The sequence below is a fragment of the Heterocephalus glaber genome, unplaced genomic scaffold, assembly GCF_053883595.1.
Source record: "Heterocephalus glaber isolate CG9 unplaced genomic scaffold, H.glaber_assembly_v1.0 deba00001781, whole genome shotgun sequence".
NCBI classification, from domain to species: Eukaryota; Metazoa; Chordata; class Mammalia; order Rodentia; family Bathyergidae; genus Heterocephalus; species Heterocephalus glaber.
In genome coordinates, this window is record NW_028258467.1 from 9,302,745 (window position 1) to 9,327,961 (window position 25,217).

At 45.3% G+C, this 25,217-nt stretch overlaps 1 protein-coding gene across 6 annotated transcripts in view; it reads left to right on the forward strand.

Moving 5' to 3' along the window:
* Positions 1–25,217, forward strand: part of Abat (4-aminobutyrate aminotransferase) — a 90,360-nt gene that overhangs the window by 37,011 nt on the left and 28,132 nt on the right. For 5 of the 6 annotated variants that reach the window (XM_004864865.3, XM_087203094.1, XM_087203095.1 and 2 more), the window contains 4 exons: positions 11,290–11,402; positions 16,912–17,009; positions 19,144–19,173; positions 20,672–20,789. In XM_004864865.3, coding sequence (XP_004864922.1) covers positions 11,333–11,402; positions 16,912–17,009; positions 19,144–19,173; positions 20,672–20,789 — 316 coding nt within the window. In that variant the 5' untranslated portion in view covers positions 11,290–11,332. Of the gene's footprint in view, positions 1–4,472; positions 4,524–11,289; positions 11,403–16,911; positions 17,010–19,143; positions 19,174–20,671; positions 20,790–25,217 lie in introns of all 6 variants that reach the window. The other variant, XM_004864866.3, reaches the window with a different exon arrangement.

Below are 25,217 nucleotides of genomic sequence, written 5' to 3' on the forward strand. Positions count from 1 at the left end.
ACACAGGAACTCAAGGAGAGTCCACAGCGGGTAGGGGCAGAAAGAATATTCCAACAGATCATATAAGCAAGAAGAAGGCAGAGGGTATGCTGTTCAGGCAGGAGCTGCAGCTGAGGGAGTAGGGGGTACTATGACCAGCCAAGACCTGAGCTTTATCCCAGAGGACAGCTTCATGTCCTAGAACTTGTTTTGGTGCCTTTTTTTTTTTTTCCTTCAGGCTCCACTCCTTTCAGGAAACCACCCCAAACTAAACAAGTTAAAAGGCATTGTGGGCCACACATTCACTGGCTCTAGCCATCTGCCCTCAGGCATCATATGGGAAGGCTCCAAGCACTCTGTAAGTACATGGATTGAGTTTTATGTCTCATAAAAATAAACCACCAGATGGGGAGGTCGAGCCAGCATGAGGATCTTCTAAATCAACACACAAGTGCCATCTGGAAGACCTGAATGTTTGGCCAGTGTCATCTGATTGACTGCCCTCGTGGCCACACCAAAAACAAGAGGTGAAGAGAGGCAGGCCGATATGCCAGCAGAGTAAGATTCTCCAGCAATGATACACACACAGAAACATCAATTTAACAGCTACTCACACATGAAATTGCTTTCCCAAGAGCTAAGGAGACCAGGCCATAGACCACAGTACCTGGCTGTAGCATAGTAATAAGAGATGAGTTGAAGAAGGAAGGAAGAAAGTAGTTGCCCATGTCACCCCTTCTCCAGCCCTAAGCAACACAGCATGGAAAGAAGTGCCTCCCACGGGAGGAAGAGGGAATTAAGTCCACGTGTTAGACTTAGGACTCAGTGCCCAGCCCATCCTGGTAAAACCCAGCGCTGAGTGAAGTCCCATGGCCCCTGGGTCCAGAGAAGTGCCCTCAGACTGAGCCTTAGGACCTGCCAGACAGGTAGGGAGTGACCTCTATCACTCCTTCCCCAAGTCACCACAGCGTGAAGAAAGACTCCATCTGCTGGGGTTAGGACAGGATAGTAAACACCAGACTTTGCCTGGGAACTCAGTGCTGGGCCCATCAATATGAAACCCTACAACCTTTGTCTCCAGGCCAGTGCCGGTGGACAGAGCCTTTGGATTCACTCTGTCCCCAGGGGCAAAACCTGGCCCCAGGGGATGAACTTGTATTCCAGCCCTCATCACTTACAGACAGCTGCCATGATCTCAGGCCATGAAAAGCCCACAGCAGCAGGCAGCCTGTATCCCTATGGGCCTTGATCCTGTTCCCAGGCTGCACTGGCCTTAGCAGGCTGTGGACTCTGGGTGCAGCCAGGCACTGCAGCATTTATGACCATGCATCTGCCTATGCATCCTTCGCCTGACTCCAGCAGAGCACAGAGAGTCTTTGTCAATTTGGAGGAAGAAAGAGGTAGTTACCAAGTCAGTGGGAATTTTCAGAGTCAGACTTCCCTTTCTAGGCACTCAGTCTATCCTGAACAAAATATCTAGTGTAGAAATAGGACACTGTTGGACTCGGGGCACCTTCTACTACTGAAACAGTGGCGACATAACAACCAAGGACTCTCATCAAACTCGATGACATCTAGGGCTAAAATAGTGGCAGTGACCACAGACTTAGAGAAAACAAGCAGCCCTGCTTAGAATTTCTAGAAGGGCCAACACAAATGAAGCCAGAAAAAATCACCTAACCCTTTCATGTGCAGATGCTATTGGAAGCCATGAGCTCACCTGATGGGCCGAATAAGGCACCAGAAATTGACCATAAAGCAATCCATATGTATGACTTCTCAGACAGTGAATTTAAAAGAAACATTTTGGTGGGTGCTGTAGTGCATAGTTATCCCAGGCTGAGGCAGGAGGATCACAAGTTCAAGCTCAGCCTGGGCTACTTAGTGACTTAGTGAGACTTTGTCTCAGAATTTAAAGTTAAAAAAAGTAGAAAGGACTGAAGGTGTATCTCAGGGCAAAGGTACTCAGTTAAATCCTCAGTACCACAAACAAGTAAAATAAAAACTCAATTAAGTGCAAGAAAACAGAAAAACAATGCAGTACATTATCAGAGACTTAACAGAAACATTTAAATAGTTTTAAAAAGTAAACAGAAATCCTTGCACTGAAAAGCACACCAAATGAAATAAAAACACAACAGAGTGCATCCATAGCAGAATAGGCCAAATAGAAGAATTAGTGAGCTTGAAGATAGTCTATTTGAAAATACAGTGTTGGAAGAGAAAAGAGAAAGAATGAAAGGAATAAAGAAAGTTTATGGGAATTATGGTATAGTATTAAAAGAGCAGATATTCACGTTATTGGGGTTCAAGAGGGAGTTTAGAATGCCAAAGGGAAAGAAAGTTTCTTCAAAGAAATAACAACAGAAACTTTCCAACTCTAGAAAAGGATACAAATATACAGATAAGTGAAAGGCAACTGGTAAGATTCACTCTGCCAAGTCTACTCCAAGATACATTGTATTCGAGCTCTCAAAGTTAAAGAAGATCCTCAAAGCAACAAAAGAAACACGTAACCCCTAAAGTTATTTCTGCTGACCTGACAGCAGATTTCTCAGCAAAAATCTTGCAAGAATCTTTACAACCCAGAGGGGAATGGGATGAGTTAGTCACAGTGCTAAGAAAACACACCACTAGCTAAGAATACTGTACCCAGCAAAGCCATTCTTTAGAAATGAAGGAGAGATAAAGACATTCCCAGACAGACAAGAGCTGAGAGAATTCATCACCAAAAACTATTAGAACTAACAAATGTATTCAGTAGAGTTGGGTTTTTTTATCCTGCAGTAGTATTTCCATACACCAATACCAAATTATCTGAAAAAGAAATCAAGAAGACAGTCCTCTATATAATAGCTACAAATAAAAAAAATACCAAGGAACAAACTTAACCAAAGAGATGCAAGACCACCACAATAAAAACTATAAAACATTGACGAAAGGAATTAAAGAGGACACACAAAAAGAGGAAAGACATCCTGTGTCTTCAGCTTCGGTCTATTTCAAGGACCCTACACTCCATGGGGTGGGATGGAATTGGGGCCTCATCCTGAAAGGGACAGGGAGACAAAAGTTAGAGTGTAGGGGACGTGCCCAATGTGGGCTGATGTTGCAGTTGCTCAGCTGGGGAATAATCGGCCATGAAGGGTGGGTGTGCGGCCAGGGGCCAGGTCTTCAGAAAGCTGTATGTCATGATAATGTGGACGTTTCTTCTTTGGGAGAAGGGTTATTTGCTGGTCTGAGTTGTCTGATGATGTTTTGGGGTGAGGACTGGATTTGCCAACCTGGTAACGTACCTAGATCATGCTTCAGACTCAGACAGACTTAATTCTATGCCAGCTCCTCTATTTCCAGCTGTGTGGTCTTGTGCGAGCAGCAAAACCTCTTTGAGCCTAATTCCTTACCTGAAAAACGGAAATAGGAGTATTTGCCTTCTAGGATGATGTATGGAGCCTTGGTGCATAGACATCTATTTGTGAAACTGGAGCAGAAACCTACATCTATGCATCTTAATGAAAGATTCTTTGAATTACAGAGTTAAGATATCCCCAGGGGAATGTGGAAGTACTGTTAGGCAGAGATCATGACTCCAGTCACCAACAAAGCATATTCTAGTCACAAGCCTGAAGGAAACCAGTTTCCTTTGTTGTATGCTACAGTATTTGTGGTATTTGCTTACCTAGCAGCTCTTGAAGTCCATAAAAGTGGCTTCCTTTCTCTGGATTTGAACTGTGTCTTCTCCAATCACGTTGACCTTCTTTGTTCTTGATCTTCTTCCACCGAACACAAGGGCTCAGAGAACAGAGCAGGGCCTGTCCTTGCTCACTCTGGTTGCTGGTGGTCGGCATAGGTGCTCAGTGAATGTTTATGGAACTAAACAGATCTGGCTTTGGCCAGAGAGGCCTCTTTACCACTGCCACAAGCATCCTTCCTAATCCAGACTCTATCCCTTCACTGCTTCTTTGTAGGATCCAAAATCCAGACCCAGATCATCTATCTGTAGGTGTTTCCTCTGGCAGATTTCCTAGCCCAGCACAAAGGCTCTGGGTCTTTCGTGTTCCAAGGGCTTACATTTGATGCCTCATCTAGCCTGTTTTCTTTTCACTTTTTGAGCAGGCTGGATGACTGACTACCAGCCTGCAGGTAGCGATATGCTAATGCTACCTGAACACCTGATTTTGGTTCACCTGAGTCTTGCTGATGCAAGTCTGGGCCAGGAAGACCGGGAGACAAGGGCATGAGCCTGAGAGAGGCTGAGGCAATCCAGCTTCTTTCTCATGGAGCTGGGACATTCAAGCTCATAGCAGGGCCACTGCATGTGCAAATGGACCTTCCCAAGCTTACAGGCCATGGAGAAGGTACCTTCCCCTGGAGCTAGAGAGCCCTTAGAAACTGAGAAATGGCTGGCCTGCAGTGGACCATGTCCAGTTGGCCTTTCCCACGCTGAGCACCTCGTGATCTCACTGATACTTTTCATTCTTCCCATCTTACAGATGAGAAAATTAAGGCCCTGGGCAGAGAGGCAACTTGCCAAGAGTCACCAGGTAATTTATGATCTGCCTGTAGTTTGGATCCAATTTCTGGCTCGTATTACTTTCGCAGCTGCATCCTTCAACATTTCTTATGTGTCCACACGTGTCCGTTTGCAGGAACAGAATTCCCTCTCCTTACACAAGTCACTGATCTGTGTGAAGGCCCAAGAGGAAGGGTATGGGAAGTCATCATGTGTGCAGGGAGGGTGGGCTAAAACCGGTGCTGAGGAGCAAGCTGGGAGAGGCTGCTAGATCTGGTTGGAGGAAAGCCAGATCTGAGATAAAGCTGCTGTTCCGATGCCATCTGTCACAGCCCCGTGAATGGGCCTCTGTTAGCCATCTGCAGAGGCCCAGGGCTCCAACTTTATTGGTTGCCATGGCGACTCCTGGCCTTGACAATGGAGGGGCACTTGGCTGAATGTGTCATTGTGTTCCATTGAGTCCGAACAAAAGCTGACGGTGGGGACTGCCCACGAAAAAAGAATGTCGTGAGACCCTGCAAGTACTTTGTCTCAGGCCTAGATAGGGGAATGACAGGGAGCATCTTTGGGGCCCCGGAGAGAACTAGGGTGCATTTCTAGCCAATGATGCATGCAAAGATTTCGTGCTCGCAGGGTCTGGGAATCAGCACAGTAGAAACAGGAGTCAGATGCCATCTTCATAAGACATCTGTCAAGCTTTTGTCACTGTTTATTCAGGGATTGTTTGCAACCAAGCATTGTTCTGGGGCTAGGAATACAGCAGGGACCCAAATCCCAGGTCTCCCTTCACCCTCTGCTGGCCCATGAACCAGGTTCATTTTTTTTTTTTTTTGGTACCGGGGATCGAACTCGGGTCCTTGTGCTTGCGCAGCAGGCAGCGAAACCACTGAGCTAAATCCCCAGCCCAAACCAGGTTCATTTTTATTATCCCTGTTTTATAGATGAAGAAATAGGCATGCAGAGGTTCTGAGGTGTTTGATTTTTGAGGTTGGAAACCCTCCATTTCCAGGCACTTGTGGGTCATGCAGACTGTGGTCATGTGCCAGGGATACGCCACCCCTTATGGTAGTTAAGGATAGTTCTCCACCTGCCTCCAGAGCCACCCCAGTGCCCAAGTCAGACTTTCGAGACTTGGGTTTAGTTGGCCTGGTGGGGCCCTGGCACAGGTGCAACCTGGGGACGAGGGCAGTGGTCAGGTGTGGCCAGGGCTGCTGATCCCTGGGTTGTGAGCACTCCGGGAAGCCTGTTCAGCTGCTGAGCCTGACTTCCACCATGAATCCTGTGGGCGACCAAACCCACACATGAAGGAGCCTTTCACAGTGGAGGACCAATAACTGGCAGGCAGCAGATACCTTTGCGACTGTTCTCCTTCCTCAGTGTACATTTAAAGGGTTTTCTTTCCCTCTCGCCTGAATTCCTCTCACCTTATTGATTTAAACATTGAACTCTGACTCTTGGCCCTCCCACCTGACCCGTTTCCCAAAGTACAAGGCAGATAAAAGGAAGCTGAGAGAACGAATTAGCATTTTAATCAAAGAGCAAGGGATGGGGTGAGGGGAGGGGACTATCTGGTTAGACCCAGTTTTGACTTGTCTTGTTCAGACACATAGTGAGGAATAGAATTTATTGCAGATCCACCAGATGGCTGAAATAAAAATTACCCTTGCTCGTCATGTCCACTGATCATCCTTATTCTGTTTTAATGTATTCATTGATTTCGATTCTTCTTTCGGTTCTGGTCACATCAAGGAAAAAGTCCCCGGTTGAGGCCAGCCTGCCTTTAACACCTGTCTCAGATCTGCTAGTGTCCTGTGAGCCAGACCTGCGGGTGGTCAGCAGTGTCCAATTTTCAACTGAATCCCCAGTTTGGGTTTTATTATATTCTTTCTCCAGGCACCCTTATTGCAACAAATAAAGGGGTGGGGTGGTGGGGGGGGGTAGCAGTTAGAAAGGGTTTTAGGAAAATAGTGTTATGTTTAAAAAGAAAATTGATTTCAAGGAAAATGTGCAGGTAAGTTGCAGGGAGAGGTCCTGTGCTAAGAACTAGGGTTTGGAAAGAGAGCTAGGGTTTTAGAGGTCAAGAGTGTCTACCACCAGCCTGCTTTCCTTTCAGATTTTGGGGTTTCTCCAGGCTTTCCTCAGTCACAGTACTCTAAAAGCAACGGCCCCCAAACTCCATATCCTGCTGGCCACCCACACCCCTTTTTCCAGATGCACAAATCCAAGGTGCAGTCAATTGCAGAGGCTTAGTGGAAAGAATGGAGTCCCAACGCCGCCACTGGAGAGGAGCAGGCATTGGGAGCGACGTGCTGCCAGCTCTCAGCACACGACAGGTGCTTCTTGGAGTAAGAAGGGCCTGCAAAGCAGTTTGGCTCAGCACCCAGGACCTCCTCCTCAGGAAGCTGAACCTGGGAAGGGTGTGTGTCTTTGGTTTCTGAGACAAACGAGGGCAGTGGTAGACTTGTCCGAGGGCACAGACTCGTAATGATCAGAGGAGTCCTTACTCTGTACACCCTTCTCAGTCCTGTCTCTCTCTCTTCATCTATAAAGCTAACTCCATAGATCTCTTTTCTATTTTTATTTTTTACTGGAGTAAATGTAGCAAAGTTAACCATTAACAAATATAGGAGAGTAATTCAGCACCTTTTAGTAGAGTCACAGTCTTTACAGCCATCATCACTATCTAGTTCTGGAACTGTTCCATCGCCCCAAACAGAGACCCTGCACCCATTAAATTCTCACTTCCTATTCACTTTCCTCCAGCTGCTGCCAACCTATAATCTCTCTCTCTCTCTCTCTCTCTCTCTCCCTCTCTCCCTCTCTCTCTCTCCTCTATTCTCCATCTCCTCCCTCTCCAACTTCTCCTTCTTCTTCTCCTTCTCCTCTTCTTCTTTTCCCCCCACCCCTATCTTTGGATTTACCTATTCTTAAAATTTCATAGCAATAAAATCATATAACATGTGGCATTTTATGTCCAGACTCTCTCTTAGCATAATGAACATGGTGCGTGCACGATTTCACCCCTCTCTGGCTGAATGATGCTGGATCTATGTACATACCCATTCCTCTAGTGATGGACATTTGAACTGTGTCCACCTCTGGGCTGTTGTGAGTAGTGCTGCTGTGAATGTGTGTCCATGTATTTGTTTGAGTCTCTGCTTTCAGTTCTTTGGGGCACATGCCTAGGCGTGGAATTGCTATGTCATAGGATAATCTTGTGCTTCACCCTTCAAGGAATCCATAATCCTTAAAGGCCATCCCAAGACTGAGGGTTAAGAGTCCTATCCCTGGCTTCTTCCCCATCAGCTCCCACTGTAGCCAGTGCTTGCCTGTCTCACAAGCTCTCAGTAACCTTGGCATCTCAAAGACACGCCCTTGAGGAGCCTCCAGAGGGGCTCATCGACAGAGATCAACTAGGCATCATTGCTGGGGATCACGCTTCCTGCAACCCCTTATGATTTCCTGTCCCCCCATCCTCACTACGCCAGGATCCTTAGCTGCCTCACATCTTATTCTGAGCATTGCCTCGTGCCTGGCCTCTCCTTCTTTGGTTTCCATGATCTCCTGAACTTGGACAGTGTAGTTTCGGATGACAGCTCCTTGACATCACAAGTCTGGCCAGAATGAATCTGTCCCCTTAGCACCTTGCTCCTACCAGCCAAATAGGCACGGTTCCATTCTGTCTTCAAAAGCATTGTTGACAGTGAACTGGGAGTCTTTTATATACTTATCTTGCAAGGTTATTTTAAGAACTGAATGAAAGGATGGATAAAGCAGCCTAGTACATTAAATTCTCCCATTTTTTTCTCCCATCATAGTCCCCTGCCACTAAATTATTAGCTTCATAAAGAGAGCAGTACATTATCTATCTTCCTTTCTCCTGTATCTAAGAGATACAGTTCCTTGACTATGACTGGTGACTGATTAACTTTTGTTGACTGGATTAGTAGGAGAGAGGAAGTGAATGAACAAAATTAGCTCTTCTAATGATTTGAGATATATTTTGTGAAGAATTCATGTCTGGTGGGGATAATGTTTTGTTATGAGGCCGATTTCAACTGCAGGCCACCAAAATGTCACGTCACTGAGATATATTTTCCAGTGTGACACTTTGTAATTGAAAATGTGTGGGAGTGGCTTCGCTTCTGCAGAATGTTCCAATGCCGATCTTCGAGTTCTCTGAGATTCTTGAATTTTCAAACACATCTAATGGAAATTGAATTGTGAGGATTCTCAGTTTTCCTGTTTGAGCCAAACAGTTGTAAGTAAGAGGCAGTGACTGCTCTTTCTATGTACTCTGTACTAAATTAACAGGCTGGCACTGAGTCGGATATGCCAGAATAGATTTTTTTAAAAATCTATTAAATTGTCAAGAAACGAGTGTGGTTTATTGATTAGTTTATGTTCACATTTTCTGAGCCCACCCTTTCCCAAAAAGAAATCTTTCTGGTGAAAAGCAATAAAATTTGTTCTCTGAATGATATCATTTTTTACTCCTTAAGCCCTGTATCTATATCTAGATTAAAACTGAATATAGCTGCCAGGGATTTAGCTCAGTGGTTCCGCCCCCTGCCTCAAAAGTGGAAGGACCCAAGTTCGATCCCTGGTACCAAAAAAACCAACAAACTGAATTTAACTGATGTAGTATAGTGAGTAAAACCTAGGTCTTTGGGGCATCACAGTCCCAGGCAACCCTATGGCCAAGCCCACTGCATCCCCCTTTTGCCGATCCTTTCCCGGCCTCTGAGGTGGGAAAATGCCCTCTCTGCTGGACAGCTGGGCAAATCAGGGAGACAACACACCCTTCAGAACACCTCCCCCAGGAACCTCTACCCAGGAGGAAGCAGGGAGGTAAGGTCTCCCTAGTGCACAGCACAGCTGATTCTGGGATCCAGTCCTCCACCAGGAGAGAAGACACTGTAGCAGAAACATCTGCTGTCCCAGAAGTCTTTATCTTGAGCTTCCCTGCAGGGCTTTACTCAGCCTGCAGTGCAGAGTGAGACAGACATTGTTACTCTATGCAACCAAGATCTGGGGGTGATCAGGTACTCTAACCATGGCATTAGCAGGTACTCTGCTTGGAAGCTACAGAAATCCACTCCAGCTGGTGCAAACAAGTTAAAAAGGGCTGGGGATTTAGCTCAGTGGTTTCACCGCCTGCTGCATAAGCGCAAGAACCCGAGTTCGATCCCTGGTACCCAAAAAGAAAAAAAAAGAAAACAAGTTAAAAAAAAAACAAAACCTGGATTGCAGAGGAGTCTCTGGACTTTCTTACAAAGGCACTGTTAGTATAGGAATACTTTTCCTTTATTCCTGGTGTTTCCTTCCGTGGGGAAGGACATCTGTGAACCTAACACTGCTGGCTCTCTGCACTCCCAGAAGGGAGTTGGGTTTGCCCCAGCAGCTTCCTGCCTCAAGTGATCGCCAACATGTTTGCTGTGAAGTTTCCCCTGCCTGCATCATCTCAGCCTGCAAGGCAGAGGCTTGTTGATGTGGCAGTTGATTATCCCTTGGCATCAAAAGGATTAAAAACCTTCAACAGCAAAATTCCCCATTAAAGCAATCCAGCCCTGTGTGTACAAAGCAGTCATAAGACAATACACTAACACTGACCAAAAACAGCATAAATAAAAATAAATCTGTAATATAAAACCCATTCATTCCTCCCAGTGAGAAGGGGGCTTTTCTGTGAGTCAGAAGTAAATGACCTTGACATATTGTAACTTTAAAATGTATAACTTTAGGCACAATGTGGGTATTTCTAGGAGATTAACAAGGAACAAGATGCCCTAGAAAGTACATTACTTTTCTTTTTTTGGTACCAGGGATCGAACTCCAGTCCTTGTGCTTTTGGGGCAGGCAACAGAACCACTGAGCTAAATCCCCGGCCAGAAAGTACGTTTCTGAGATAGCCGCATTTACTAACGCAGGCCCTTTCCCAGCCTTTAGTTCCCCTCTTCCAGAGGATCCCTCTCACGGCGTACTCAGATCTGAACAAAGACTTGTCTTTTCTTACTCCAATCATAGTAAATTCACTGGCCCTCATATATCCATCTCCCTGGGCATTTTCCTGGCTTGTGAGAGATCTCAAGCCAGCTCCATCCACTATGTTTTCTCATCTAAAATCATTTTATCCAGGAATGTGGTAAGGATCAAATGAGAAAGCATGTGGATTTAAGTATATATTCAGCACAACATATGCTTTGATTAAAAAATGAATATTCAGAGTTGGGTGTGGTGGCACACACCTGTAATCCAGAGCACACTCTGGGAAGTTGAGGCAGGAGGATTGCGAGTTCCATCCTAGCCTGGGCAACTTAGCGACTTAGTGAGACTCTGTCTCAAAATAAAAACTGAAAAAGGAGCCGGGAATGTAACTCAAGGCAAGGTCCCTAGGTTCAATCCTCAGTATGGCAAAAAGAAAGAGTAAAATATTGAGCCAGGTGGTACACACCAATAATACCAGCACTTGAGAGACTGAAGCAGAAGGATCATAAGTTCAAAGCAGGGCTGGGGATTTAGCTCAGTGGTTCCACCACCTGCCTCACAAGTGCAAGGTCCTGAGTTCGATCCCCGGTACAAAAATAAAAGTTCAAAGCCAACCTGAGATGCATTACAAGTTCATGGCCAGTGTGGGCTACATGGTGAGACCCTGTCTCAAAAGCAAAACAAAAGAAAAAAGTGACTATAAAAGCAAAGGATTTGAGGTCGGAAGAACTTCCCCACGAGGTGGGAAATGGTGGGGTAAAATCTATGGGCCACAGAGGCGACCTAACCGTGCTTGTGTTCTCTTTCAGGGTGGCAGCGAGTGGAGGGGCCCCTGTTCCCGACAGAGGGATCATGGCCTTCATGTTGCTCCCCCGGCGTCTGGCCTGTAGCTCTTGGCACAGCCACCTCCTGCTTGCATCTGGTAAGCCCCATGGGAAGAGGTCTTAGTTAGACCTGGTTCTGTGGAGACACAGCCCAGACTAGGGATTTCTGGGCTGGAGAGTTCTTGAGGATAAAGGGACCTAGCAGCCAGGGTTTCTGGGTGTTACTTCCTGCCCCCTGATAAAACCATCACCATCCACCCCTTCCCCACCTCTTCCTGCTCTGGGGTGGTGGCTCCACATCCAGAAGGGTCCAGGGCATGAGGGAGTGGCACATAACTGTGGTGCTGCCAAAGGAAAAGAAAATCACAAAAGTGTGTACACACAGTCCTGACTTACGATGCTTTGACTTAGGACTTTTTGATTTTACAATGGAGTTAAAGCACTACACATTCAGTAGAAACTGTACTTTGAATTTCAACCTTTCATATGCTATTTGGGCTAGCATGGTACAATACCGTTGTGATGCTAGGCAGGGGCAGCAGCGAGCCATGGTTCCTGGTCAGAAATCGATGACCTGTTGCCATGGCAACCCCATTATCCAGCCATTCATTTGAGTTCAGCATTTCCAACACTCTGGAGGCTCCATGTGCTATTGGCTGTGTGTATTAATGGAGAGCAGCATTCAACCATCACCTTCAGGACAGGATTCCTTAAATTACAGGAGACAGTCAACACTTGATCAAAAAAATCAACTTTGTGCTAGGAAATGTTACCTAAGTGTAGGCTGATTTAAGGGTTCTGTGCATGTTGAAGATAGGCAAGGTATGTTATGATGGTCAGTAGTGTATTATTAGCCAGCTTTGCATTACTACAACAAAATACCTGAGATAGCCAACATAAGAAGTAGAGAGAGCTTTGTCTAGCTCCTAGCTTTGGAGCTTCAGAGTCCAAGATGGCAAGGCAGGGGCACTGACTTGGCCTCTGTGAATAGCAGCAGTGGGAAAGAGGGTCAGAGTGGGTTGTCACACCTCAAACCAGGAGGGGGAGAGAGAGAGAGAATGGAGAGGGTCACACAGTCCCTCTTGAGACCCCCAATAACCTAAAGACCTCCCATAGGGCCCCACCTAAAAGGCTCCACCACCTCCCAGTGTCACCACCCTGAAGCCCCAGCCTTTATCACATGGACCTCTGGGGGATCCTCATCCACACGTTAGCAGGTAAATTAGGTGGATTAAGTGCACTTTCAACCTCTAACGCTTTCAGTTCGCAATGGGTTTGTTGGGATGTGACTCCATCATAATTCAAGGCTGTAACTGACCTAACCAAATGTGCTTTAAAGGCATCGGTCAGGAGGCACCATGCCAGGATCCCACCCTCACTACCTTCTCTCTCACCTCCCCGCCTAACTGGCCACCAGTATCAGCTCCTTCTTCCCCGTGGCCTCTCAGATGCTTCTATTTTTCTCTGCCTCTCATGGGAAAGACAGCCACCAATAGGAGCCTCCCTTTGGACACCCAGAAATTGGCCTCCTACAGAGGCAGAAAGAGCCATGGCACTGGCTGGCCATGAAGTAGGTTCAGAAAGACCAGCGGCCACCAGTCTCTCCCCAGTGCTCCTCATGGTGTCCCCTTCCTGTCTGTCCTGTCTTCTGAAGACAAGCTACTCCTGTGTCCTTGGCCTGCATGTTGAACACTGGGTTTTATATCCTGGATAGGGTAAAGAGAGGAGTGATGGTTTCTCTCATGAGAGTACTGGCAGGCTTTATTTTAGAATATTTTAGAATAATTTCAACATTTACAGAAGTTCCAGAAATAGTACTGAGAGACCCTGCACGGCCCTCATCCAGGCTCCCCCGGTTGTTAACCTCACATATCACAAGGATGTATTCATCAAAACAAGAACCTGACTTGGCACACGGCAGCTGCCTGAACTCCATACTTCTGTTGAGATTTCTCCAGTTTCCCTAACGCTTTCTTCAACCCCAGGATCCAGTCCACACTCCTACATTGCAGTTAGTTGTCATGCATGTTAGACACAGGCTACTTACAAAGTGAAGAGGTTTACTTGGCTCACAGTTCTGGACAGTGAAAATCCAAACCACAGAGTGCAGGCTTTAGCGAAGCCTTCGTGGGAGATGGTGGTTGGTGGATTACAATGGCAAGAGCTTGGTTTGAGCAGTCACGTCATAAGCTAGGAATCAGGTGTCTGCTAGCTAGTTTTGAAGTTTTTACTTCCCCCTTTTGTTGTAAAGGAGAGAGATCTGCACTGATGAAGAGCTGTAGTTATTGGACATACACCTCTGTTTTATGCAGGCCTCATTGGAATTGATGTTGTGTGCTAACCTGGAATTCTGGCCAGGGAAGAGATAAACAATTTAGTGTAAAAAGGGGATTGGTGTGTACCATGACCTTTCACTCTTCCAGTAGTAAACTGTCTAGGAATTCCCTTTTCAAGATCAAACAGAAGAAAATAAAAGCTGCTTTTTTCATGCTTAAAGAGTGAAGTGCTATATTTTAACTGGACTTTAGGTTCAAAAGGCCAAGTTGTATGATTAATTCAGAAGCCTTTGATATCCAAAGGCATTGCAGAAAATTAGGAAAGTGAATTTAAATGTCTTCTAATACCATGGCTTTGTATTGTTTGATGAGCTGTGTGTGTGTGTGTGTGCGCGTGCATATTATATGGCACTCTTTTTATTTATTTATTTATTTATTTATTTATTTATTTTGGGGGGATTGAACTCAGGTCCTTGTGCTTGTGCAGCAGGCATCGAAACCACTGAGCTAAATCCCTGGCCCTATGGCACTCTTTTTTTTTTTTTACAGTACTTGGCCTTGAACCCAGGGCCTCATATATGTTAAGCAAATGCTCTACCATTGAACCATACCCCTGACCCTTTCTAAATTCTCTGAGCCTTAGTTTCTTCTGTTGTGTAATGGAGATAGATAGGCAGATAGACTGATGATATAGAAGTAGCACACATATCTATGTATATACATAGAGCTGGACTGGATAACCCATGTGATTTATCTGAGGTGTCTCCTGAGTTCCTTGTTGGACACAGTTCCAGCAAGACAGCATCCCCAGTAAGAGGAGCAACACTCTCCAGCTAGCGAGCATGTACAGCCATGCCTTGGTTCACCAACACTTTTGTTTTTTGAACGACTTGGTTTGCAAACAGAAACATAACAGAAGCATTTAGCAACATTTTGTTTTTGTTTGCAAACTCTGCATCAGGTGATAAACATGACCGTAGTGCTCTTTCCCACATGAACACGAACATGGCCATCTTTTCCAGAATCATAGAAAAAATTAAGTTCGTGAACTGAAACACCCCTCTAGCAGGAAGGTAAAAAGAAGCCATGAGCAAGAGGAACTTCCACGTCCTCCTGACCCACACACCTTGGGTCTCCCCGGCTGTTCTTCCCTCAGGTGGACCAAGGCAGTCTTGAGGTCCCTCTCTCTGTTCAGCTATACACTGAGCTCAGACTCCTAGTGGGATTAGCCTGAGAATTTATACACCTTCCCTAAGTTTATCACTGTGGGCAACATGACTTTCCAACAAATGACTTGTGACCAGAACTGGGGTTTAAAACAAACAAACAAAACCTCTACTAAGTAGGGACTACCTTAATTTAGAAATTTGATTATGCCCTCTCGCGTGTGGTTTGTTTCTTGTTTCTAAGATGCGGTCTCACTCAGTTGCCCAGACTGTCCTCAAATTTGCAATCCTATTCACCTGCCTCAGCCTTCTGAGTAGCCAGGATTACAGTCATGTATTGCCACCCTCTTTCTCCTTTGTGATTATTAAAAAGCAACACTTGGTCAGCCCAAAGAGCTCCCTGTTCCCTCTCCTGCCCCCATGTCATCTCAGTACCAAGAGAAACACAGACATGCTTCTTAGTTTCAGAGTGCTTATAACAAGAAACATGAGGCTATTGTGGTAAACATCTGTCATCTCAGCACTTTGGGAGGCTGAGGTGGGAAAACCCAAAGTTGGAGCCAGCCTGGGCAACTTAGTGGCTTTACTGAGACCCTGTCTCAAAATATTATAGGAGGGGGAGCTCAGTGCAAAGGCCCTTGGTTCAGTCCCCAGTACTACAAAGAACAAAATCACAAGAAGCATTATTCTGTAAATTGGGGGTTCTCAAACTTCATTTTACTTTGGATTCATGGAGTTTTTTGCTTTTGTTTTTGAGGCAGCATCTCACGATGTTGCTCAGGTTAATCTTGAACTCCTGGCCTCAAAGTGATCTTCCTACCTCAGCCTCCTGAAGAGCTAGGGTTAGAGGCCTGGCTTCTCTCCTAGGTGATTTGAATTGTCACAACTGGGATTATAGCTGGGGACAGGTACACGGAGCCCAAAGATGCTGCTACACATCCTACAATGCACAGGACAACAAAGGGTTATCCAGTCCAAGATGTCAACAGTATCATGGTTGAGAAACTCTAGCTACACATACATTTGGATTACAGTTGGACTAAATTGTTATAAAATTGGGGTAATTTTTATAATTTGGTCTTTTATATGCTAATACTATAGACATCTTCCCATCTCCATAAATATTCAAAATTTCTGTCTCAAAACAATGGGCGTGTAATACCCCAGGAAATAGTTGGCTAGGTCATGTTTTGCTCAGCTGCTCACCAGCGTTAGACATGTCGGTTGTTTCCCTTTGTTGTTACGGACAGTACTATGATGGATATTTTTTACCTACATCTTTGTGTGTTGGTATTGAGGGCTGATCAGACCCTCAGCTACCTTTGGCAGAGGGATGACAGGAATAAAAGAAAGAGACAGAGACAATTTTCAAGATATAAAGGGGGGACTGTGAGGAGACCTGCTTCTAGCAGACAGACTCAAATAAAACTCCACAGTTGGTCCACTTTTATTAGCCAGTGAGAACCTTGAGGGGAGGGAAAGCACGCAATTCATGGAACAGCAACTATAGAGAATGGGTGGCTAAGGATTAAATTAATTAGGAACCAGATTTTCTCTACACCCAAATATATTGACAGTTGTCCTCAGCAGATGCTGTCTTGCCTCAGGAGTGCTGGGTTATCGGCATTCTCCCCATAGCCAGGAGGCATGTGGCCTTCTGCACCCTTCCCTGTTCCAAGGCAAGATAACACTGACCTCAAGACTGTGATGTCTGAGTTACGTTGCCTAGTCCTCAACATGTTGGTCCCATTATTTTCTTAAGATGAATCCTTAAAAGTGAAAGTGCTGGGTGGGGGATTTAGCTCCGTGGCGCCACACCTTCCTTGAAAGCATAAGATCCTGAGTTCGATCCCCAGCACCAAAAAAAAAAAAAAAAAGAAAGTGCTCAGAAGGAAGGACTGGGAGATCAGCACTGGCTTAGCCTCACTGCCCTGAGACAGGAGCATGCCTGTTTGTGTGTAACTTCAAGACACTAGCTTTTCTTATTTTGTAAACCTGCACTATCCTTGTAGCACCCAGATCTGTCCATACACAGGGCTCTGGGGCCGCCTGGCCAGAACAAGGCTGACGTCCTGCAGCCCCTCTGTTAGGAACTTTGAGTACCTGTTAGGGTGGGTGCTCTTTGTGCCTGTTCTAGGGCTCCTTATGGTCTTCATTTACTGCAGGATCCCGACACATCGGTCAAGCTGCAGCCAAAATCGATCTTGAGTTTGACTATGATGGGCCCCTGATGAAGACAGAAGTCCCAGGTCCTAGATCTCTGGTGAGTCGAGGGCACCTGAGCAGTTTGTTTCCTAAAGAAGAAATAAGGACCCTGGAGGCCAGAGCACAACTGAGCTTAGGGACTGGTATTGTGAGCTGCTTTCCAAGGGTTTCCTGCTAGAGATAAGGTGTTACAACTAACTAGGCCATTCTGCAAGGAGGGAGAGAAGGCTTCAAGAGATGTGTCCTTATCTGTCGTCACAATAGTGCTGCATTGCAGAGCCTCCCAGCACAGGTCCTTCTGCTTGCCCTGCATTTAGGGCTCACTGGGGGCTGGTGCAGCTCTGTTGGACTCACCTGTGCACCTGGGGGACAGCTGCCTATCGCTGATGTGGGTTAGGCTCACCTCGGATCACTGTAGTGACCCAGCTCTGCTCCACATGCCTCTTGCCCTCTAGCAGGCGGAACTGGCTCATTCTCGGCCTGCCATAGGTTGCTGGAGGCCTGGGCTCCACAATGGCTCCTAGCAGCTCCAGCTCACTCTGCCACCCAGTGCAAGTCCACAGCCAGGGCCTGGGGCAGGACGTCCTCCCACAGGACACTGTAATACAGGGCCTGGATGTCAAATGCCTTCACCTTGATCTTGAGGATAAGGAGATGAGGCTAATGAAGGAAGGCTTCTGTTCCAGGCAAGAGGCTAGTGTAAACCTTCTTAATGCAATTTTGTTTAGTTTTGGTTTTTGCAGATTTTATTTTCTGGTCCTGGCCATCAAACTCAGGGGTACTTTACCACTGAGCTACATCCCCAGCCCTGTTTTATTTCTTTTTTCTTTTCTTTTTTTTTTTTGGTACCAAGGATCAAACTCAGGTCCTTGTGCTTGCACAGCAGGAGGTGAAACCACTGAGCTAAATCCCTGGCCCTCCCTGTTTTATTCCTAAGTGGCCCAGGCTGGCCTTGAAATTGTGATCCTCCTGTCTCAGCCTCCTGAGTAACTGGGATTACAGGTGTGCACCACCAGACCTGGCTTCATTTTGCAGATTTTATCCAGTGTCTTTTTTTTTTTTTTTTACTGTCAAAAGATACTTCTTTTGTCATTGCAACCAGTTTGTAAATTCAGTAATCTTGGTACTAATGTAAATGATGAGCTGTTTTGGATAGTGTTTTTCTAACAAAGACTTTCCTTGCACATTTCTATGTAAGGTCAGGTCACAATTTAATAGTAAAATATTGGAATAACTTTCATATCCCTGTCATTAATTATCATTTTATATTTTTTCTACAGAAATATATAATCTTATGACACTAATTGCTAAAGTTTATTTTATGTTGAGTTATTTTTGGAGCTGAACGCTTTGTGATTTCAGAACAAAGAGTGCCTAATTCTCAGTTTTTGTACAGAATTGCAGTTTATACAATGTTTGGATTGTAATTATAAATGGTTCTTCAATATGCAAACTTTTTCAGTTGATTATATATATATTTTTTGTAGCAGAGATCGAACTTAGGACCTTGCACTTGTGAGGCAGGTGTGGTTCCACTGAGCTAAATCCTGGCCCCTATATTTTCTATTCTTAATGAAGAATGAAAGCCTTTTATTTATTTATTTATTTTTTTTTGAGATAGGGTCTCACTATACAGTCCAGGCTGGCCTTGAACTCACTGTGTAGCCCAGGATGGCCTCAAACTTGTGATGATCCTCCTGCCTCAGCCTCTTGAGTGCTGGGATTACAGGTGTGTGCCACCATATCTGGCTAAACACTTTTTTTTTTTTTTTTAATAAAAAGTGAGCCCATTTTTTTCTTTTTTTTGAACCAGGGATCGAACTCGGGACCTTGCGCTTGCAAGGCAGGCAATGGAACCACTGAGCTAAATCCCCAGCCCGAGCCCATATTTTTAATAGGCACTACATAAGCACTTTCAGCTTAATTTCTTTTATTAAATGTGTAGTTTATCTTCCAAGTATCTAAATCTTCACTCTGTCTGTTGTAATTTGACCGTGTGATGAAATATTTTCCTGCCAACTATTTATATTAAGTAATTTTAAAATATTTATAATATTGTTGACTAATAAACTAGCAAGGTATTGGCAAGAGAGGAAAAAACGTTCAAAGAGTTAGGGAAGCATGAAAGACCTTCAAGCTGTTTTGGCCAGAGTGTGTCATAGCCATAATGCTTTTGTTCTTCTCACCCACAGGAATTAATGAAACAGTTGAATATGATTCAGGTGAGTGAAATGAGAACATTTCTTTTGTTGCTTCTTTATTACATTTTAGCTAAGGTACACTTGCTGTGCCAGCCCTTTAAAAAAATGCAGTTTGACTTTGTTTGAAATCTCTTCTAGTTTCCCCTGTGATTTCTTCTTTGGCCTATCACTATCTACATGTTGTTTAATTTCCACAGTTTTGTGAATTTCCCCAGTTTCTTTCTGTTATCGCTTCTAGTTTCATTTCATTGTGACTAGAAAACATTTTGTGTGATTTCAGTCCTTTCAAATTCATTGAGCCCTGTTTATGACCTGCCATCTGGTCCATCCTGAGAACCTTCCATCTGCACTTGAGAAGAATTACTATTCTGCTGTTGTGGGGTGGAGTATTCTGCAGATGCTTGTCAGATAGTTGCATTTAGAGTGGTGTTCAAGTCTTCTATTTCCTCACTAATTTCTGGCTTAGTTGTCTTATCCATTATTGAATGTCAGTATTGAAGTCACAAACTATTAAGGTAGAACTATTTTCCCCTTCCATTTTTCCCCTTCCACACCATTTTTGCTTTGTGTATTTTGGGGCCCTGTCATTAGTTGGAAATAGGTTTATAATTATTATATCTTCCTAGTGGATTATGCTTTGTCATTACAAGATGTTTCTCTTTAGTTTTTTGCTTTATTTTGTTTGTTTTTTGGTCTATTCTGATACTAATATAAGCCCCTCTAACTTTCCAATGGTTGCTTTGTATATCAAATATCATTTTCTATTCTCTTTCTTTCTTTTCTCTCCCAATCTCAGACCAGTCTCAAAGATGCAGGCTCCTGCCTCAGCCTCCCAGAGTGCTAGGATTACAAGTATCCATTACCACATTGGCTTTTTTTCCATCCTTTTACTTTCAACCTATTTGTATTCCTGATCTAAAGTGGTGTGTTTCCTATGAATACCATGTAGTTGGTTCTTTTTATTCAATCTGACAATCTTTGGCTTTTTATTGGATTGTTTAATTGGTTTGCAGTTAATGTTATTATTGATAGGATTGAATTTATGTTTGCAGTTTAATTTTTTGTTTTTCCTGTCTTGTATCTTTTTTGTTCTTCTGTTTTGGTTTTTATGTGTTCAGGTTTTTGTGCATTAAATGAATATTTTCTAGTGCAGAATCTTCATTTCTTTAATAATTACTACTTATTTCTAGTTTTCTTAGCATCTGCTCAAACACGTCTGACATATATCTTAACTTACCAGAATCTATTTAGACTTATATCTCAAGCTTTGCAATATATGGAGCATATACAAAAAAATTTACAAAATACAAAATTCACAGTTTAGTGAACTGTTATATAGTGAGCCACTCATGGCATTGCTCCCAGGGCAAGAACTGTCATGTTGCTGGTGCCCACAGTGACCCCCACAGGTCCACAGCGAGGGGAGGTCCTCGTTTATTCTGCCAACTGGAGCTTATTCCTAAGGGATGGAGGAGCCAAGGGGTTGCAGTGAACCTGAGTCAGTCTCTCTTTCCCCAAGAATGCAGAGGCCGTACATTTTTTCTGCAACTATGAAGAGAGCCGAGGCAACTACCTGGTCGACGTGGATGGTAACCGCATGCTGGATCTTTACTCCCAGATCGCCTCTGTCCCCATTGGTAAGAGCTGGAAAACTGGTTCTGGTCTCTCTTTTTCTCTCTCTCTGTCTCCTCCCTCCTCCTTGGCTGTCAGGCTTTAGACATGCCTCAAAATAGCACCTCTCTGTATGTTGCCAGACACCTGCCTGAAGGTCACAAGAAAGAGTAGTGTGGTGTAGAGCAGGGGTCCCCAAGCCCCAGGTCCTGGGCCACACAGCTGGAGGTGAGCGAGGCTCCCTCTGCATTTACAGCCATTCCCCATCACTCACATTACTGCCTGAGTCCACTCCTGTCGGATCAGCAGTGGCTTAGATTCTCATAGGAGCGTGAATCAGCTGTGAACTGCACATGTGAGGGATCTCGCCCGTGTACTCCTTGTGAGAACTGATGCTAAAACTGTCCACCACCACTTCCCCCATCAGTGGAAAAATTATCTTCTATAAAACTGGTCCCTGGTGCCAGAAAGGCTAGGGACTTCCAGTGTAGAGTATATTATTAGGCATATGACACGTCTTCTCTCATTTACCCAAAACCTTAAAGGATGGGTACATGTTCGCATCCCTATTTTGCAGGGAGGTAGAGAAAGCCTGAAGAGGTTAGTAGGATGCAGAGGAATTAAAGCTCGTTTTGAACCCAGTTCCATGTGACCATGGTATCCACCATGTAGGGTTTGAGGCTGTGTTCCCAGAAGAGCCTGAGGCTAGGATTCTTGTCCATGTTGTCTGTTGGAGAAGAGCACTCAGGAGAAAGGAGGGAAGAGAAAGAGTTGGGGAAGGAGCAGAAAGAATGAGGGCTCTGCTGGAGACTGTCCCAGCTTGATCCCACGGGGGACTCTGGAGGATGGAACTGTACCCCTGTGCCAGCCCACCACGGCCAATCCGTGCCAGAGGGGAGGGCCTGGCAAAGTGGCTGCCATGCAGTAAGGGCAGTTTTCTGGAAGAGGAGGCAGCTGGAGCTGTCATCAGCTGAAACACACAGCAGCTGGCAGATAGATGGGTGACCTGCCCAGGAGAAGCCACCTCAGTGGCAATGCCAACAGCAACCCAGGCTCTCCTCCTGACCATACAAAGTGATGCAGAGGACAGAATAGACAGGGCTAGTTTGGAAATGTGGGAGCTGTTGTTTGCTGTTTGGCTGGTTAATGTTCTTCGGGTTGATGGACTCCCGGCTGTGTTCAGCGGCTTTGGGCTGTGTGTGATGAAGCGGGTCCTTCCTTCGCAGACGCAGCTGCTGGTCTGCCACAGAGGAGATGGGTTGTCGTGCACTACCCATCAGCAGCAACCCCCTGCCCTGTCAGCAGTGTGGGCCAGTTCCCCTGAGGCCCAGCCTTAGGGCTTCCCTTCTCTCCCTCCCAACCTATTTCTTCAAACCTATCTATTCCCCATTAAGATGTGATCAGAAACTGAGCGGATGATTCATTCTCGAGGGAGATCCGTCATTCAGAGATGTCTGGGTCTTTGCAGGCACTTGAAAATCAAAGAGTTAGAAAACCTCACCTCCCCTTCGTGATGGAGTGGAAGGGATGGACTCTGAAGTTGTCCTGGGCTCAAATTCCAGCTCCATCTCTTCGTTGTGGCACTGGGACCACGCCCAGGGCTCCCTCAGTTTCAATCCCAGCATCACATGGATGGAGAAGAGAGGATCAGACCTGCTGCATTTGTTACAAGACTACAAATTATAAAAGTCTTCTTTCAGGCTATATTTTCTCCCATATTTGTGACCTTGGAGATGTTTGAGGTTTTTGTTTCTGGTTTTTGGTTTTTGGTTTTTGGCGGGGCGGTAGGTAATGGGCATTGAACCCACAGCCTCACGCTGAGCTACATCCTTTTTCTTTTATTCATTTACTTTTTGAGACAGGGTCTTGTTAACTTCCCCAGACTGCCCTGAAACTTGTAGTCCTCCTGCCTCAGTTTCCCAAGCAGCTGGGATGACATGTGTGTGCCCAGCTTGAATTGATTGTTTTAGGCTGATAGTCAGAGAACTTCCTGTAGGCCCTGCATGGTGCTCAGTGTCTTGATTTGCTTCACTCAGTGACCACAGCAGCCCTGTGTTGTCAGTGTTTCAACATCCCCTCTGCCTACGTCACTGCCAGGTTTCTGCAGGTGGCAGGGTTTGCCTGGTGGGCACGGGGAACCCAGGAACATGAACCGTGATTCTGTCCTCTCAGCTCTTTCCATGGAGCAGCCTCTTGAAGGCCTGCCCTGCAGTGGAGGGGAGGGGGCTCCTGCAGCATGGAAGCCACGGCGAGATTTCCTTCATCAGAGGGACCGGCTCTACTCTCATCTCTTTCTCCTTCAGGAGGCCCTAAGACAAGCCCATTGTGTGGCTTAATGAGATTTACCTTATCTACTGAGGCAGAAAAGCCATAAACACCCAGGCAGCGTGATAAGGAGATAGGACACAAAGACCTCTGGCCAAAAACAGTGGAAAAACCCAGAGAGTGTCAGTCTTGCATGGTGAGCGAGCCTCAGCGAAGGAAGGGTAGGGAAGAGGGTTGGAGGAAGTCAGCTCTCTCCCCACGGCCCCCTCCAACTCCCTAGCCCATCCTCAGCAGCACAGTGAACCCTCAAAGCTTTTCCAGTCTCTTTCACTCTTTTAGATTCTACTTTGGAGAAAGCCTCCCCTGGTGATGCTGGGTCTTAACCATCTAAACTTGCTAATCTTTGATTGTGGCAGAGAACAGGCCCAGCTCAGAGCCTGGGACAGGTGACAGAGCTACAATGATACAGAGTCTCCTTTCAAAGAATACGCATTTCAGTTAGAAAGTGAATTGGGCTACAGCAAATAGATACAAGGTGTATGTCTTGGTCCTCTGGGCTGCTGTGACAAAATGCCGTAGACTGGTACCTTTTAAATAACCAAGATCTATTTGCCACAAGTTTGAAAGCTGGAAAGTCCGAGGTGAAGGCACCAGCAGAGCCAGTGTCTGGCAAGGGCTGGCTTTCTGGCTCATAGGTGATGCCTCCTCTCTGTCCCCTAACACATGGCAGGCTGCAGACACTCCCTTGGGCCTCAGTAAGCACGCTGCTCCCTTCTTGAAGCCTCCACTCTCCTGACCTAATCATCTCCCAAATGCCACACCTCCTAGTACCATCACCCTGGGGGCTAGGATGTCAACATAAGGATCTAGAGGAATCCAGATATTCAGACCATAGCGGAATGTGTGATGAAAACTGATGCTGTCACACAGGAGTGGTTCTTTTCCCTCAAAGTCTACTTCCTGCTCCAAGATTGTCTTTACTCACATGTGACACTTCTGAGTTCTTGCCCTCATCACTGGATCTCTACATCATTCTACTGAAATGCATTAAGCTGAACAACTGGGGGTCTTACGATCTGGCCTGTAGACCTCGGTGCCTCCCTCCTCCTCCAAACTTGGCCTTCCTGCAGGGCTACTGCGAGGATTCGAGATAAGGGACAGAAACCACATGCACATCGTAGATGCTCCATAAATGGGTGCTGTCGTAAAGAGGATGGATGGAGCTGGAGCCACACACGGTAGCCACACTGTGCTGGGCCCAAAGCCTGTCTCTGAGCTAAGGCACCAGGCCCGTTCCTTAACCTCTCTACATCTCCTCATTGTCATCAGCCCCACTGAGCTAGTGATGCCTGCCTCCGGGTGCTGGAAGATTACGTAAAACGAAGTATATTAAGCATTTGATACAGAGCCTGGCATGTAGAGCTCAATAAATAGCAAATATCATCTCATTAGTTATTAGTTAGTTATATATGTTATATATTAGTTATATATGTTTTCTTTCTCTTCCTTTATGTTCCGGAAGTTTATGTATGTAAAGACAGAAGTTTCTGAGAATGTTTGTCAAGGTGATTGAACCAGATGAAGCTGTCTTTTATGTCATTCATTCAAAAACACGGCATCCGGCATTGAAGAAACACCACTCTGAGTGAGGAGGCAGACAAGTTAAATTACAGTGCCAGGCAGGACATCTTAATTTGTTTTTGGGTTGTTCATTACGAGTGTATAGAAATACAATTGATTTTTGTGCCCTGATCTTTTTGGCATCCTGGCCACCTGCTAACCCCCTTTGTTAGCATTAATCATTTTTTAGTGGATTCCTTAGGATTTTCTGTATACAAGATCTGTAAGTAGAGATAGTTTTGCTTCTTCCTTCCCAATCTAAATACTTTGTATTTCTCTTTCTTATCTATTCTGCCTGACTGGAACCTCTAATATGATGTTGAACAGAAGTAGCGAGGGAAGATGTCCTTGCTTTGTTCTTAATCTCGGGGAGAAAGCATTGGTCTTTCACCATTTCACCATTCATTGTAAGTTTTATAGCGGGCTGAGGAAGTGCTTTTCAATTCCTAGCTTACTGCGTGTTTATCATGAAACCACATTAGGTTTTGTCAAATGTCCTTTCTGCATCTGGTGAGATGATCACCTGATTGTTTTTTAATTCTATTGCTATGATGTACCGCACTCGGGCC